Source organism: Sarcophilus harrisii, chromosome 5, assembly GCF_902635505.1.
Source record: "Sarcophilus harrisii chromosome 5, mSarHar1.11, whole genome shotgun sequence".
NCBI lineage: Eukaryota > Metazoa > Chordata > Mammalia > Dasyuromorphia > Dasyuridae > Sarcophilus > Sarcophilus harrisii.
Window position 1 is genome coordinate 24,499,444 of NC_045430.1, and position 14,754 is coordinate 24,514,197.

General features: G+C 38.2%; 1 protein-coding gene across 3 annotated transcripts in view; it reads right to left on the reverse strand.

Annotated features, from left to right (window-relative positions):
- The window catches only part of ANO4 (anoctamin 4), a 313,523-nt gene that overhangs the window by 31,425 nt on the left and 267,344 nt on the right, over positions 1 to 14,754 (reverse strand). For all 3 annotated transcript variants that reach the window (XM_031940726.1, XM_031940727.1, XM_031940728.1), the window contains 4 exons: positions 11,241 to 11,323; positions 9,138 to 9,278; positions 6,597 to 6,761; positions 727 to 763 (listed from right to left, as the gene is read on the reverse strand). In XM_031940726.1, coding sequence (XP_031796586.1) covers positions 727 to 763; positions 6,597 to 6,761; positions 9,138 to 9,278; positions 11,241 to 11,323 — 426 coding nt within the window. The remainder of the gene's footprint in view (positions 1 to 726; positions 764 to 6,596; positions 6,762 to 9,137; positions 9,279 to 11,240; positions 11,324 to 14,754) is intronic.

The window sequence follows — 14,754 nt, forward strand, 5'->3', positions numbered from 1 at the left end:
TACATTCTCTACAGAGAGGATTTTTATCCTTTTTAGTGTCAAGGATTCCTTTGATATCAAAGCCTGTGGATTCCTAGAATGATGTTTTTAAATGCATAAAGTAGAAGATATAGAATTATAGAGAAAATCAATCATATTGAAATAGTTATTTAAATATTTTAAAATAGAACAAATTAAAGGGCACCCTAAAAGGAAAATAAAACAATTCACTCAAAGCAACTCACACTGGTATTTCTTTCTCTATAACAACTTCCAAAAAGCATCCATGGTAATGGACCTCAATATGAAGCCCAAATAAAAGATAATAAAACATTCCTCCTTCCTCTTGATTGAGAAGTGGTGTGTGTGTGTGCGTGTGTGTGTGTGTGTGTGTGTGTGTGTGTGTGCATGCACATGTACAATGGGTATGGAAGATTTCATATCCTTTCAGATATAGTCATTATATTGGTCAGTTTTGCTTACCTATTTTTCTTTGTTGGAAAAAAAGAGTTTAATGGGGAAGGAAGTTGGGATAGGAAAAGATCAGGAGATGACTCTGCCATACAAACAAAAGGCACTAAATAAAATTTAAAAATGTATCAATCAACATGGTTCCCCATTACTTTAGATCTATTTAGGAACTGTTACTACCTGTTTATTAACATAAGGCATTTTCACCCTTTACCCTGATGAGTAACTTTGCACATCCTATCCAGCAGTAAGGTAAGGGAAAATATTAGCACTTACCTAAATTTGTCAGAAGAAGAGCAACTTTTTCATACAGCTGCAAGACAAGGAGAAATATATTTCAAAATTCAGAAAATGAAGTGCACAGACCCCCAAATATAAAACTAAATAAGAAGGAGGTGATCCAGTAACCAAAGTAGTTCAAAAGAACCCATTCATTTTTATGGTGCCTGTGTTCTAGAGGGACCTTGGAGAGGTCACTAAGTTCCACATCTTCTGGGCTCCTTTTTTAGGGGTCAACAACCACCTTCACATGAAAATTAGCTGCTATTCCCCTTGGATACACAATAGTTTCTCAGGACCATGGAGAGCTATGGCACAATTACAGAAAATGAGCTTCAGTTTCAGAAAGTCCTGGGCTCCCATGTGGCCTCTCACATACCTTGGCCCTGGGATTCTGGACAAGTTGCTTATTAACTCAGTGCTTTAAGGCAAGTCTATGAGAAACTATAAATTGTCTTATAGGGGCCAGTATGATTAGTAGAGGGAGTTCTCATGCCTCAATTCCTGAGCAAAATGTAAATATCGGCCAACACTTATTGAAGGCTTACTGTGTCATGGAACTAGACTTCTCCATTAAGGGAAGCATTCAAATGACCATCTTTCAAGATGGCCTTATGGAGAAACAGAAAGTGTAAGGGTAGTATAGCTTTGATTCATTCCTACAATTGAAATTGAAAAGAGAATTAAAATTCATTATCTAACTGATAGTAGGTTGTTCTATAGAAAGGACAGACTATTACTGGATTAGTATTAAATAGCCCTTGAGCAGCCCCAAAAAGTTTTAGGGATTCCCACTAAATTATATTGTAAAACTATTAAGAGAAGGGACGATTTTTGTATTCCCAGTGCTTAGGAAAGTACCTGCCTCATAGTAGGTGCTTAAAAATTTTTCAATGAGGAATTGATTAGTGATTGATTCTCAGAAATTCTTGTATTTCCATTAAACACGGTAAGAACAGAAACATGCATCAGTGTATTCATTTGTATATGCTTATATAGGGACATATTTTCCTCCTTGATAGGGGGGATACTTGTAGGCTTCTTAAATACAAGGACTGTCTTGCTTATGTCTTCATATCCCTAGTGTCTGGCACATAGTAGGTGCTCAACAAATGCTTGTTTGATTGATGTTGTAGAGTGTTTTTTTCCCTAAGTATGAACTAGCATAGATGCCTTCTAAAGCATCTGATTTATATGTGTCTGATTGCCCAAGAACTTTTGATCTATTTGAGGAGAAAAATGAACAGAGAGAATTAGATTACAAGGTAAGCACATAAGTGCTTAATGGCTGCTTTGGTCAATAAGGGCTATTCCTAGAAGTTTCATAGTGAGAGATATCACTTACTAGAAGTGTGATTAAAGAGGGATTTCAGAAAAAGTATGGATATTAAGAACAAAAATGAGGGAGTATTTATTTTCTCTCTGTCAGTATCTTATTTCTAATGATTCATTTATCCTAGACCTGTTTCCTCATCAACATGTAGAGTGGAGTGAAGCAGATATTGATCTGATTGTTCCCAGACCTGCTTGTCAGTCAGTGTTGGAGGGATGAGGAAAAATGAAGATCCCCTGATATTTGTCATGTAGTAGAGAGATATCTGTTTGTATGTAGAAACCATAACGTACTTCTACTTTGGGAAGGAACTGAGATGCAACAGTTCCACTTCTTTTGCTGATATAGTTCTATCTGAATTGACTTTTATCTTATTACAAAAGTAATCCGTAAAAGCTAGTTCCATTTTCAAGTCACTGCTGATCTCCACTGATCAACCTCTCAACATACTGGTACCTTGACATACAAAATTCTTTTGTCCCAAATTTTGCTTCCTTAATCAGAGTGAAAGCCCAAACCAAAAATATTCCTTTCAACACAGAGGTATCAAATTTAAGGCCTGGGCCACAGAAGACCAGAACTCCTGAGTATTATTACAATTAATTGGAAAATGTTTAACAAGTAAAAATATAATATAACATAGATAATGAAAATATATGGATTTTTAAATCTATATGTGGCTACTGTTTCTATTTGAGTTTGACACCGATTAATTAAATGATCTCCAATTAGTCAACCAATCAGTCAGCCAATCAGCTGCAAAGTATTAATTACCCCAAAAATGGCAGACATTTTGTGTTAAGAATTGGGAATATAAAGAGAAAGGTAATACTATCTCTGCTCTGAAGGAGTTTAACCATATGTTTAGAGATACAAATTCACCCCTAGAGTCTATGAGCTTGCCTTTCCTTTCTTTTCCAATTAAGCTGGTAGTTGTTGGTGAACACTAAAATACCAAATGAAACTTGAGAGAAAAGATACTCTTCCCCTTTCCCCTCCTCCAAGAAAGCAAACCAAATTCTCTGGAATCTTAAAACTAAGCAAAACTGGAGTCTTAAAGTCAGGAGCATTAATAATCTATTAGTTATCAAAATATACAAGATGATGGGAATTCACAACACTCTGGATGTTGGCAGTTAAGTGAAAACAATTCATTCAGTTACCCTCTAGGGACATTTTGTGAATAATGCAGTGTTAACAACAGACCATTCATTGTAATTTAAGGCTGTGAAAGTTGAATATTTTTCAGTTAGGAACACTGGCATGGATTAATCAGGCAATTTAATATGATGACAAATACTCAAATTATTAGTAAATATATAACATTAAAATCCATGCTACTTATCTTTATTTTAGGGGATGTGGGGGGAGGGTTAATTAGGGTTAAGTGACTTGTCCAGTGTCACAAAGCTAGTTAAGTGTCAAGTGTCCCAAAATGAACTTGTCCTCTTGTCACTAGGGCTGATGCTCTATCCATTGTGCTACACAGCTGCCCCTATTCTACTTATTTAAAAACAAACAAAAAATCCAAACCCAACAACCACATCTTTTTGAGAAGAAGCAATGGCACCAGTACTGGACTGGACTGTTGGGGGCTGATTTTTTGAAAATTGAATTCTGCATGACCTAAAATTAAGCATTCATAGTGAGGAAGTAGGGCAAGAAGCACTGGCTTTGAAGTCAGAGGATCAGATCTGATTTTTACGATCTGGTCACCAAATGTCCCTGAGATTCAGTTTTCTGCTCTGTAAAAGGAAGCAGTCGGACAAGATTGCCCCAAACTGGCCTGGAAGTCAGAGGATGGGATCTGATTTTTACTATCTGGGAAAGTCACCGAATGTCTCCCAAACCTTTGCAGCTAAAACCATGTTGTAGCATCCCAGACTCTGGGAGAGTGCCATCAATAATAAAGATCTGTTAGCACAGTTGTAGAACATGATACATATTAATATTGTCACAACTGGGTACAGTGAAGATTGGACACAGTGGGAGGATAATCCCAACAGCTAAGACATAGAAGGCATTTTAAGCTTTGTTTACATAATCTCCTTTCATTCATTTCCCCTGTGAATCAGGTACTATTATTATCCAAGAGAATAATATTTCTGATAAAATGGTAATTCCCAAAGAAGGAATTTTTTTTAAATGATGAGGAAGTGTTTAGATTTAACCCCTGGATTCCTTCAGAGAGAGAGAGAGGGAAACTGGCACGACAGAAAAGTGACCTCCCAACCAAGAGGTCCAGGGTTCAGGTCCAGCCCATGCGACGTGCCGACTGTGTGATCCTGGGCATATAACACTGAACCTATGCTCTGGACAGCTCTCCAAGATCTGAGTTAGGGGAAGTCCTTCCATCTCGCTGGGAAATCTCAGGGTCAGCCCCTGTTGCCTCCTTCACAGCAGTGCAGTCAGACTATGTTCTCCTGGCTAACATCTACTACTTTCTAGGTGTACTTTCAGTGTTGCCGCATTTATCATCGTGTGATTTCTCAGACAGATGGGCAAGAAAGCCCGTCTCTGACCAGTTCATGCAAACAAAGCATGAGAACAGTTACACAATCTATCCCAGGCCGGCTTGTCCTCCTTCAACTTATTCAGGCTAGGGAAAGCTTAAACTTTTTACCAGAAGAAAGCATACAAGACGTCTGACTACAGTTTTTCAATTCATTTTATGAATTTGAAAACCAAAATGGATTTAGTTATTTCTCCTCCATTTAAACTTTATTATCATCATCAAAAAGCACAGTTTTTGAAAACTAATGGTATATGTGCTTTAAAGAAATGTTGTAGGTTTTTTTTTTTTTGGAGGATTAGTTTACTTCTAGTGACATTATTTAGTTCAGAGGACGGCAACTCTGCGACTTGACTAGCAGAGAACAAAGGTTGCTTGTCCCAGATAGTCCCTTTCAGCCTCACTCCCAGGATGTGACTTGTATGGGCAACGATTAGCATTATGGGAGCGGAAAGAGTTGGAAGGAATTCCAATTAAATTAATTTAATCTTATGTTATACATATTACATATTATTATATATTATATTATAATATATTATTGTTGGAGGCAGGGTGGCTTTTGGGAGAAAGGTCTGGCTTTCAAGTCAGGATAGACTCATCTCTGCCACAGAATATATTATACATTATCATTACATATTATGCATGTTATATAGCATTATGTTATAAATTATAATTTTAATAAGATTAAAATAAAATAAAAATTTTAAAAAGATTAAATAGAGTAGGGGCACTTTTTGTATTCTGGACATATTTGGCAAAGCCTTTACACTTCGTTGCAGAACAATAATCGCCATCAAAAAAGAATAATAATGACAGCCATCGTGATATTAAGATACCTACCAATTACATGGCACTTCACATTTATTATTTCATCTGATCCTCACAATAACCCTGAGAGGTGAGTGTTATTATGCTCGTTTCATATATGATGAACTGAGGCTGAGAGGGTTAAGTGACATGCCCAGAGTCACATATCTTTTAGGAACTGAAAGATGATAAACTTCCTGTTTGTGATAATGAGATCTCAAAATATAAAATGGTCATACAGACCTCAAAATAACCTGGAGAATTCATCCAGTAAATTGAATTGAGATCAAACCATTGTTATCGACCAAACTATTTCCCACAGTGGACTTAAATTTGATCCATAAAATTTAAGAGCTCCATTTTTCATAGATGGCACCATCCCAAACACTTCTAACTTCTAAACTACATGAAACAAAAAAGCTTTCAAAATATAGAGATTTAGGAGCTAGTCTGAGGATGCTCTTGGTGAGGCTATAGAAGATGAATGGCTAAAAAAAACCCTACACAATTATTTTATCTGTCCATAATAGTAGGAAAGCTCTTTCTTTCAGGACTATTACTATTGGGATCCCATCCAAAAAAATTATTATGATGATGACTCATTTTAAATAGTTAAGATTTACTAACCACTTTCTACACGTGCCTTGAAAGTCCTAGTACAGTTTAAGGTTAAAGTCTTCATGTTTGATTCTCTACAGCAACTCCACAGAAGCAGGTGATAATATTGCCCTCATTTTGAAAATTAATATGATTTGCCCCAGTCTCGCAGCCCTTCTGTGGCAGAGATAGGACGTGAACTCCGTCCTGACGCCAGGGCCTTTCTCCCCAAAGCCACCCTGCCTCCAACAAATAATAACAGTATTAATATGGCAGTGTATTAATGTAGATTCGGAAGGGCTAGATATGCTTACTGATAGTTAAGCATCACAATGGCACTTAAGGACAAACAGCCTCAGAGGTTAGTTGGGCTCAGGGGGTAAGGCTCACTCTGAGGTGGGATGGGAAGCCAGGTTTTTAGCCCCTTCCCCTTGGTCACTGTCACTCCTGTGGCTTGGGAGGGTACCCTGTGCCCAGACACAGGGGGGATGATAGGGTGAGAGGTGAGACAACCCATGGAGGAGCCTCCTTGTTTCAGAAGAGAAGGGTCACATCGGCCTGGAGTCCCTCCAACCACCACCTTTCCACTTCCCTTCCCGTCCCCTCCCATTTTCTTACCACGTTCAGCAGCATGATGATACAAAAGTTGATGCACACTGCTGTTCCCGTGGTCGCAACCTGAGAGTTATTCCTGATTAAAGCCCACTTGAAGGCAGCAAAAGTACTGACAGTCACAACACGATAAATGACGATTCCGAACACGGCGGCGATCACCACACAGATCTATGGCAGAAAAACGGAGAGGGCTCGGTGGGCTTTGTGCCTTCAAGAGACTCATCTCCATCAGAAACACTCTCATATGGGTGATGAGACTGGACCTGGCGTGATGTTCTAGAGCTGGGAGTGACCAGGAAGGTCAGACACAGACAGAGGCCATGGATGGATGGCCTGCTGACTCTGAAAACCACCACCTACCGTTATCTACATCGCATTTCTATTCATTTTCTTAAACATTTCCCAAGTATATTTTAATCTCATTGACCTGCTCTTCAGGGCAGGAAGTTTGATATCTCTGATCTAGTCAAGGAGTATGTTGGGAATAGACAATCAATAGGCTAAAAGCTGATTGTTAAATTTTTAATCTTTTTTGATTTCTCTCTCTCTCTCTCTCACTTTCTCTCTTTTGTGTGCATGAGAGAGACTATGCACTATACCATTTAGCTGCTTCTGATAGTTAAATTTTAGTTTTTCTTTTTTTTTAAATTAAAGCTTTTTATTTTTAAAACACACACACAGGTAATTTTCAACATTCACTTTGCAAAATCCAAAATACGTTAAAACATATGCAATCCTCCTATACATATTTCCACAATTGATAGCTAAATTTTCAAAGTGAGCACTTATTCCTGGAAATTGGCAAATGTAACAAATCAGGTTAGATTTTTTTGTTTGTTTTTTAATTGTCTGGTGTTAAAAGTGATAGAGAAAATATTAATAATGTAAATCAAACTTAAATGCCTCATGGATTCTTTTTTTTTTTTCCGAGCCTATTGTTATAAATTTATCAGCCTACCCTTGATCTAAATCCTTGTCTTACAGATGAAGAAACTGAGATTTAGGGAGGCTGCAATTTAAGATTGTAAGTCCCAAAATCTAGAGATGGAAGGGACTTTAAAGGCCTTTAGGTCAACTCCTCAATTGGCAGAACTTAAATCATTAGCTCAATGTCCCATAGAAAGAAACATCAGAGGTGGGATTTGAACTTGGCTCCTCTGACTCGAGTCAGTTATTTCTCTTTTCACCGTATCTGGCTGCCAAGTAATCATCATTGATATCTTGCTCTTTTTCTCTATATGTATATGTATACATATACACATATTAAGAAATCTTTTCATTACATTATCATTTTCCCTGATGCATTTCTCTCCTCTTTAGGAGTATCCGTCAGGAACACTGCATTTACTCGATTGTGAATGATTTACAAATGAGTAACTCATAAAAGACACTCGTCTCTTCACAATTCTCCATCTTTTGAGATGTGCTTCCCCAGAATGCTCCATTCTCCAACTGGGTTTACTGTTCTATATTTTCTGAAGACTTTAAAACATGTGCAATATATCATAGAAAAGATAGGTATAAATCTATGTCTTGCTGCTCTGCAGTGCCCACTGCAATGAGCACGTGGTAAGTCCATGAAGAGAATCCAGCTCTCTTAGACCTGGTCCACTGAGTTTTACAGCCTCATTCCAATAGCTGACTTTTCTAATCTCCTCCCTGGGTCATACATATTCTCAAACCAAAATGCTTTCGTGAGTTGTGCTCTCTGGAAAAAACCAATTGTAGAATTTCGGGATGCCAGATGGGTAAGCAGAAGGACCTGGATAGTACACCCCAAATCTGACATACTCATGCTATATCCTCCAACTACAAGTCAGCCTCATCAGCCCTGTCCTTCCAGAGATTCTTTATTGAACCCTCTCTGAGTTACTCATGCTACCTGCTAAGTAACAATAACAACAATAACAAAACTGAAGCTCACGTTTCATAGCCTTTTCAAAGTTTATAAAGCATTCTCTTTTGCTGCCTGGAATGCTCTCCTTCCTCTGCTTTCATTAAGTCCCAATTAAAATCCTGACTTCTACAGGAAGCCTTCCCCAGCCCCTCCTTCATTCTGTGCCTTTCCTCTGCTAATAATTTCTGATTTATTCTACACAGAGCTTGCTTTGTATATATTTATTTGGACTTCTCCCTCATTAGGCTGCAAGCTCCCAGTGGGCAAGAAATGCCTTTAGCTTCTTTCTGTAGCCTCAGCATTTAGCCCATTGTCTGGCACATATCAGGTGCCTAATAAATATCTAGAGATGGGTTGACGGACTGTGCTTTCACAATACAGTGTAGAGGAAGAATTGACCTTGGAATTATAAGACCAGGATTTTTGCTTTAGCTCGGGCTAGATGACCTTAAGCAAGTCACTGCTCTTCCTCTGAGCCCCAGTTTCTCCATCTGTTAAAAAGGGGATAATAATCATTCTTTTTTATCCCACCTGCCTCTTGGATTTAACATGAGGATTAAATGAGGCCAAGTTCTCTGAAAGCACTTTATACAAACATGAATGTCAGTTTCATTTACATAAAAACAAATGGAAAAAAGTCCTCAAACCATAAAAAATATTCCAGATGCAGAAACAACAAGTCTGCTGCATTTATCTGTAAATGCTTGATAAGGTTCTGGTTTTCCCGAGATGGGGTTCATCCGCTCTTTCTTGGAGTATTTGGCTTCAAACTGGGGCCGTATTTCTTCCTAAGGAAGAGATGGACAACTTTTATGAACAGGGCAGTCATACACAGGAAAAACCACAAACAGACCCACCAACACATCATTCTTGTATATTAGCATGCCATTCAATAGTTTGGTACTAGCTTCTCCACTCACCAAACAAGCAAGCGAGAAAGCAACCAACCAGTCTAATATGGCAGTCTCTGAACCCCATATCTTAGATAAAAAATAATCATACTGAAGAAAGTATATCCCAGAGCCACCATTATTGAAAGCAAGTGATTCAGATGGATATTTTTAGGATCTCATAAGTATTTCCATTATTGCATTAAATCAAACTCTAAGCCTCAAACCAAAAAGATTCTTTTAAAGTAGTTCCCTAATGATCTGAAAGAATGAAAAATTTTTTACTATTAGGGTGTAACTCAAACATCACAATGAAGATGAAAATTTTCCATGTTGGAAAATGGAAAAATACATTTCTCAGTGAGCTTCATCTCTTCATTATCTTATTTGAATAGCTAAAACTATGGCAATTAAATTTTTTTATCATAAGCAATTCATCTTTAATCAACTGATTTTATATAAAACAACTGACTTCAGAAACATACTAAAAATCTCTCAAAAACCAGTTATACCTGGGGCTTTTGAGACCTCTAAAACAAACAGAGATTTGATTTACTTCACTGAAATAAGCCCAAATAGGAAAGGTCACAGAATAAAAAGAAATTTTGGTATTAGGAAAAGAATACTAAAGTGTTAGGTTCTAGTTGACGGAGATTTTATATAATGTTCATGTGTCTTTGGACAACAGAAGAGAGGAGCTGAAACTAGGCTTTTCACAAGGTGGAGGATATGCAAGCCTAGGGAGGAAGCTGGCCAGTTGTAGGATGGGGGAGAAGCCAAGTGTTGAGGAGGAAGGGACAGATATAAGGGAGATGAACAAGAAGAACTTGTGTTTACAGAATGCATCAAGATTTTCAAAGCATTTGACAAATATCATCTCATTTGGTTCTCACAACAACCTCAAGTGCTATGATCCTCATTTGACAAATTAGAAAATTGAGGCAGGGAGAGGTTAATTGACTTGCCCAGTGTTACATAGCCTGAGATAGGACTTGAACACAGGTCTTCCTTACTATAAACTGGATGTGTCAACTGAACAACCATATGAAATTCCCATGAGGTTTATGTGAATTAGCAAAGAGTTAAAATAGAGGAACTATTGTATCTCTAGTGCTTTCTACAGTTCCTGGAAGCCTGGAACACAGGCTTAATAAATGTTTACTTATTGTATCTAGGCAGCTTCTGAAATGGGTTTAGCTTCATTCTATTTATTTAAAGCAACTACAGTGGAGGATAGTCACAGAAACTCTAGAAGGTCCCCTCTATTACCCTTAGATACATACAACTTCAATTTTTCAGCTCTTCTTGTTTTGTCTTATTAGAATATAGTTCTTACTGAATAGGAACTTATGATTGTATTCCCAGCTCTTGAAAGTGTTGAGCATATAGGAAACACTTGTTTTGCCTGTCTGTCTCTCTCTGTATATATAAATATCTCTATCTAAATATTTTCTCTCTCTCTCTCTCTCTCTCTCTCTCTCTCTCTCTCTCTCTCTCTCTCTTTCTCTCCCAACCAGAAGGTAGAGAAAAGTACATTTCTGAATGACTCTGGGTAAAAAGTCAGGGATAGACACTGGGTTTGTGATAGGTGACTCCCAGGGAAGCCTTTACCAGTGTGAGTCAGCACTGTAGGTCTCTTGTTAATTTAGAGATTTACCTCCGGCAGTGACAGGTGTAAGGGACTTGCCCAGGTTTCCACCTTTAGCTGTGAAAGGCAGAACCTTGACCAAGACCTTCCTGGCCCTAATTCTGGCTCTCTTTCCATCATGCTATTCTGCTTCCATGGGTGCAGTTAGAGTCTTAGGATCACCCTGGCGAAGGGGATGGTCTTTCAGGCTGAGGGGTATTTTTCATACAAACCTCCTCTTCTTCCCAGTCGATCAAGTCCCAGTCATAAGCAATTACTGCTCGCCTTCTCTTCCAAAACTCCAGGAAAACGGTTGCTGGAATAGGAAGAGAAGGACAGATAAATAAAAGTCAAAGAAGCATTGAAGGCATTGGGAAATGAATTGTACTACTGAGAATGTAAGCTTGAGGACAAGGACTGTTCCATTTTTGGATCTTCTAGACCCAAAGCCCAGAACTCAGGAGGATTGTGGAATTATAACCAACGGGAGGAAAAGTAGCATTTGTTGAAATAGGGGATAGGGACTAGACCTGTGATTTCACAGGGATAGAAGAGCTCCCAAGTGAGGAAAGTCCCTCCACTAATACAGAGTCTTTCTCTAGTCACCCTGAATAGGGTCCTTCCTTAAATGGCTAGCCCAAGAGCTGAGCATAATCATTAAGCTCGTCCCAACCACAGCCATTCATCAGTCAATAAGCAGAGGAATGGCGTAGATATTAATGGTGAACTAGGGAGGCTTTTTGTAGGAGGTAGGATTCTAGATGGGACTTGAGGAGAGACAAGAGGTAGAAATGAGGAGGGTGAGAATTTCACATATGGAGAGGAAAAGCAAGGAGGGCAGTGTCCCCAGATCCAGAGCATGTAGAGGAGAGTAATGAACGAGGGGATTGCAAAGGCAGGGTGAGAGGAGATCAAGGATTAGAACCATCCTGGAGAAGCCTGAGGATCCTTTTCAGAATCCTATTTTTAAATATATAAAAGACACAGCAATGGCAAATGATACCAATTATCATTAAATACAGTTACATTTGCCTGTGTGTGAATATATATATATATATATATATATATATATGTGTGTGTGTGTGTGTGTGTGTGTGTGTACATATATATTATATATGTGTAGTCAAATGTGTATATGTGTGTATATACACATACATACATATATATATGCATAGGTGCACAGGATAACGGAATACATATAATAGGCTACAATTTGAAATAATTCCTCATACATTATGTATAACTATATATATATATAGTTATATAACCATAGACATATTTCTATAACCACATATATTTATATACATGCGAATACAAACATGTATGTATATATAGATGCACCTGTATTTCTATACATATGCATAAGTCTATATTCTCTATATATGTATACATAAACACACATGCACGTGTGTATATATACAAAAATGAAAAGTGTTTGTATATGTTAAAAACAAAAAATCTGAAGTCAGGTTAACATATCCCTGGATTAGGGAATCTTTAGCCAACATCACATAAAAAAAATAAAATGCACAATTAATGTTGAGCAGACTAGACATATGGCTTCTTCTCTCCGTGCTAGAAAACCGAGGATGTCCAGGGATGCTGAACATCAGGCAGAGGGGTTCCCAGTTCCAGCTCTTTCAAAATATTTAAAGGGCTTATGTGATTTTCTGTCTTAATAGTGTATAGTATACATTTATCTCCAAGGAGAAAAAATACATTGATTTTTTCCCCCTTTGTTCATTAAAAAACAAAAGAAAGGAAAGAAAAGAAATCTGGGAATTTAAGGAGTGACTTTTGTATTTCCCCTTCCTTGTCTTTTTGGAAGAACGTTTGCTGCTCACCTTATGTGACCAACACTATGGGCAGTTTTATTGAGAACAGAAGCAGCCTCTTTATTTTACTGTTCTATTTTCCCTTCTTATTTCTACAAGGAGACCTGCCCCTAGTTTCACTGGAAACATTTCTAGGGGAAAACAATATTCTTTTCTCTGGAGGGGAGTTTTCCTGCTGAATGCCCTATACTTAGTGACTATTTGCTTTATGGAACCTATTCATATGACATCTTCTCCCCCTCCCTCCCTATTCATATTTTTATATCATTTTTTGTAGGTTTCAAAGCAAGTTCATATTTATCAAGTCATTTTCTCCCACAACAGGTGAGGTGAGACAGTGGGATGGAGGAGATACAGCATGGGGCTCAGATGCAAAAAACGTGGGTTCAAATTCTCTCTCGGATGTTTACTGAGTGACTCTGGGCAAGTCCACTGTTCTCCTTAAATCTCAGATTCCTTCTTGTTAAAATGAGGACAGCCACTTTTCCATCTATTGGTGGAAAGAGCACTGGAGTCAGAGAACCTGAGCTCCTATTCCATCTGGGCAAATCACACATTCATCTATAAAGTGAGAGGAGTGGGCTGCATGGCCCACTTCAGCTCTAAATATCTGACTGTCTGCAATGACACCCTGTGGGTTAAGCACTTTGGAAATATTTTAAAAATTGCTATGTGAATTCAAACCATCCTCTTCCTCATTAGGCAGCACAAGTATTGCCATCCCTGCTGAGGTGACTGAGAACTTAAAAACTTACTTAAAGACACAAGAGTCTGAAGAGACAAGGGATAACTCACTTTACTCATCTAATATTCTCAATGGTAAATAGTTTATGCAATTAAAAAGTCACTTTTCACAATCTCTTCAGGTTGATTCAAGTTGAAATTTATAATTAGCACACATATTCCAAAACAAGGAAGGCTTGAAATAGATTGAGGGCTGATCTTGGAGCATTCACATTCTGTCTCTGAAACGTCCTAGCTGCCTGCTCCCAACACCCCACCCCACTCTCTGATTGGGATTTTGAGAAAATTGCTAACCTACATCAGTAAATGAAATTTTCACACTAGAATTTTCCCATACTGATTTAGGCCATATGTCTAGAACCTCTACCCTATATCCCCCAAATTAAATCTGGAAGCAAAAACAAAATTAAAAATTAAAAAATTAACTTAAAAAAATTACAGTATAATAAGCAAACATCATCCTTTTCTCCTTCCCTCTCTTCCTCTATTCCTTCCCCCTTCCCTTTCTTCTTTCTGCAATGAGAGTCACATTAAAACATAATTTCTTTTTTTAGATCTGGACCTGCAGGATACTCCTAGGGTAAAAACTCCATTTGTCTGTAGCTAGTCTTAGGAACTAGCTAATTCTTAATACTAATAATAGGGATCTTGAGAGGTTAAGTAAGTTATCTATACTCATACAGTTAGCATCTGTTAGAAGCAAAACTTGAACCCAGGCCTTTCTGACCCCTGCCAAGCTGCTTCTCAAACATGTAATCATAATCTTGACATTTTAGTTATATTTGATGAAGATCTGTTTATTTTAGAGAATTTAGTTCTTAGCAACAACTAGAGAACAAGAAACCAGAAAAGCCGCACCCAGACCCCAGGAGATCAGGGCAGATGACCCACTCCTGACTTGTCTCTGGCAACATCTGGCTCCCCAATGACTTGCATTTTGTGCCCCCCATTTCCCCATCCTGGGGCAAGAAGCCAATTTGGATTCTGTAATTGTTCTCTGGCATGTTTCTGAACAAAATCCAGTGCTATGGAAAAGCCTCAGGAACTCCGATTTAGGGAGGACCAGCCATCAATTTCATTCGGCAAGGGGCCAATCATCACTGGAGGTAGCCTCATCTTGGCTGGTCCACGCAGGCTAAGGCAGCCCGCTCAAAACAGAACCTTGCAG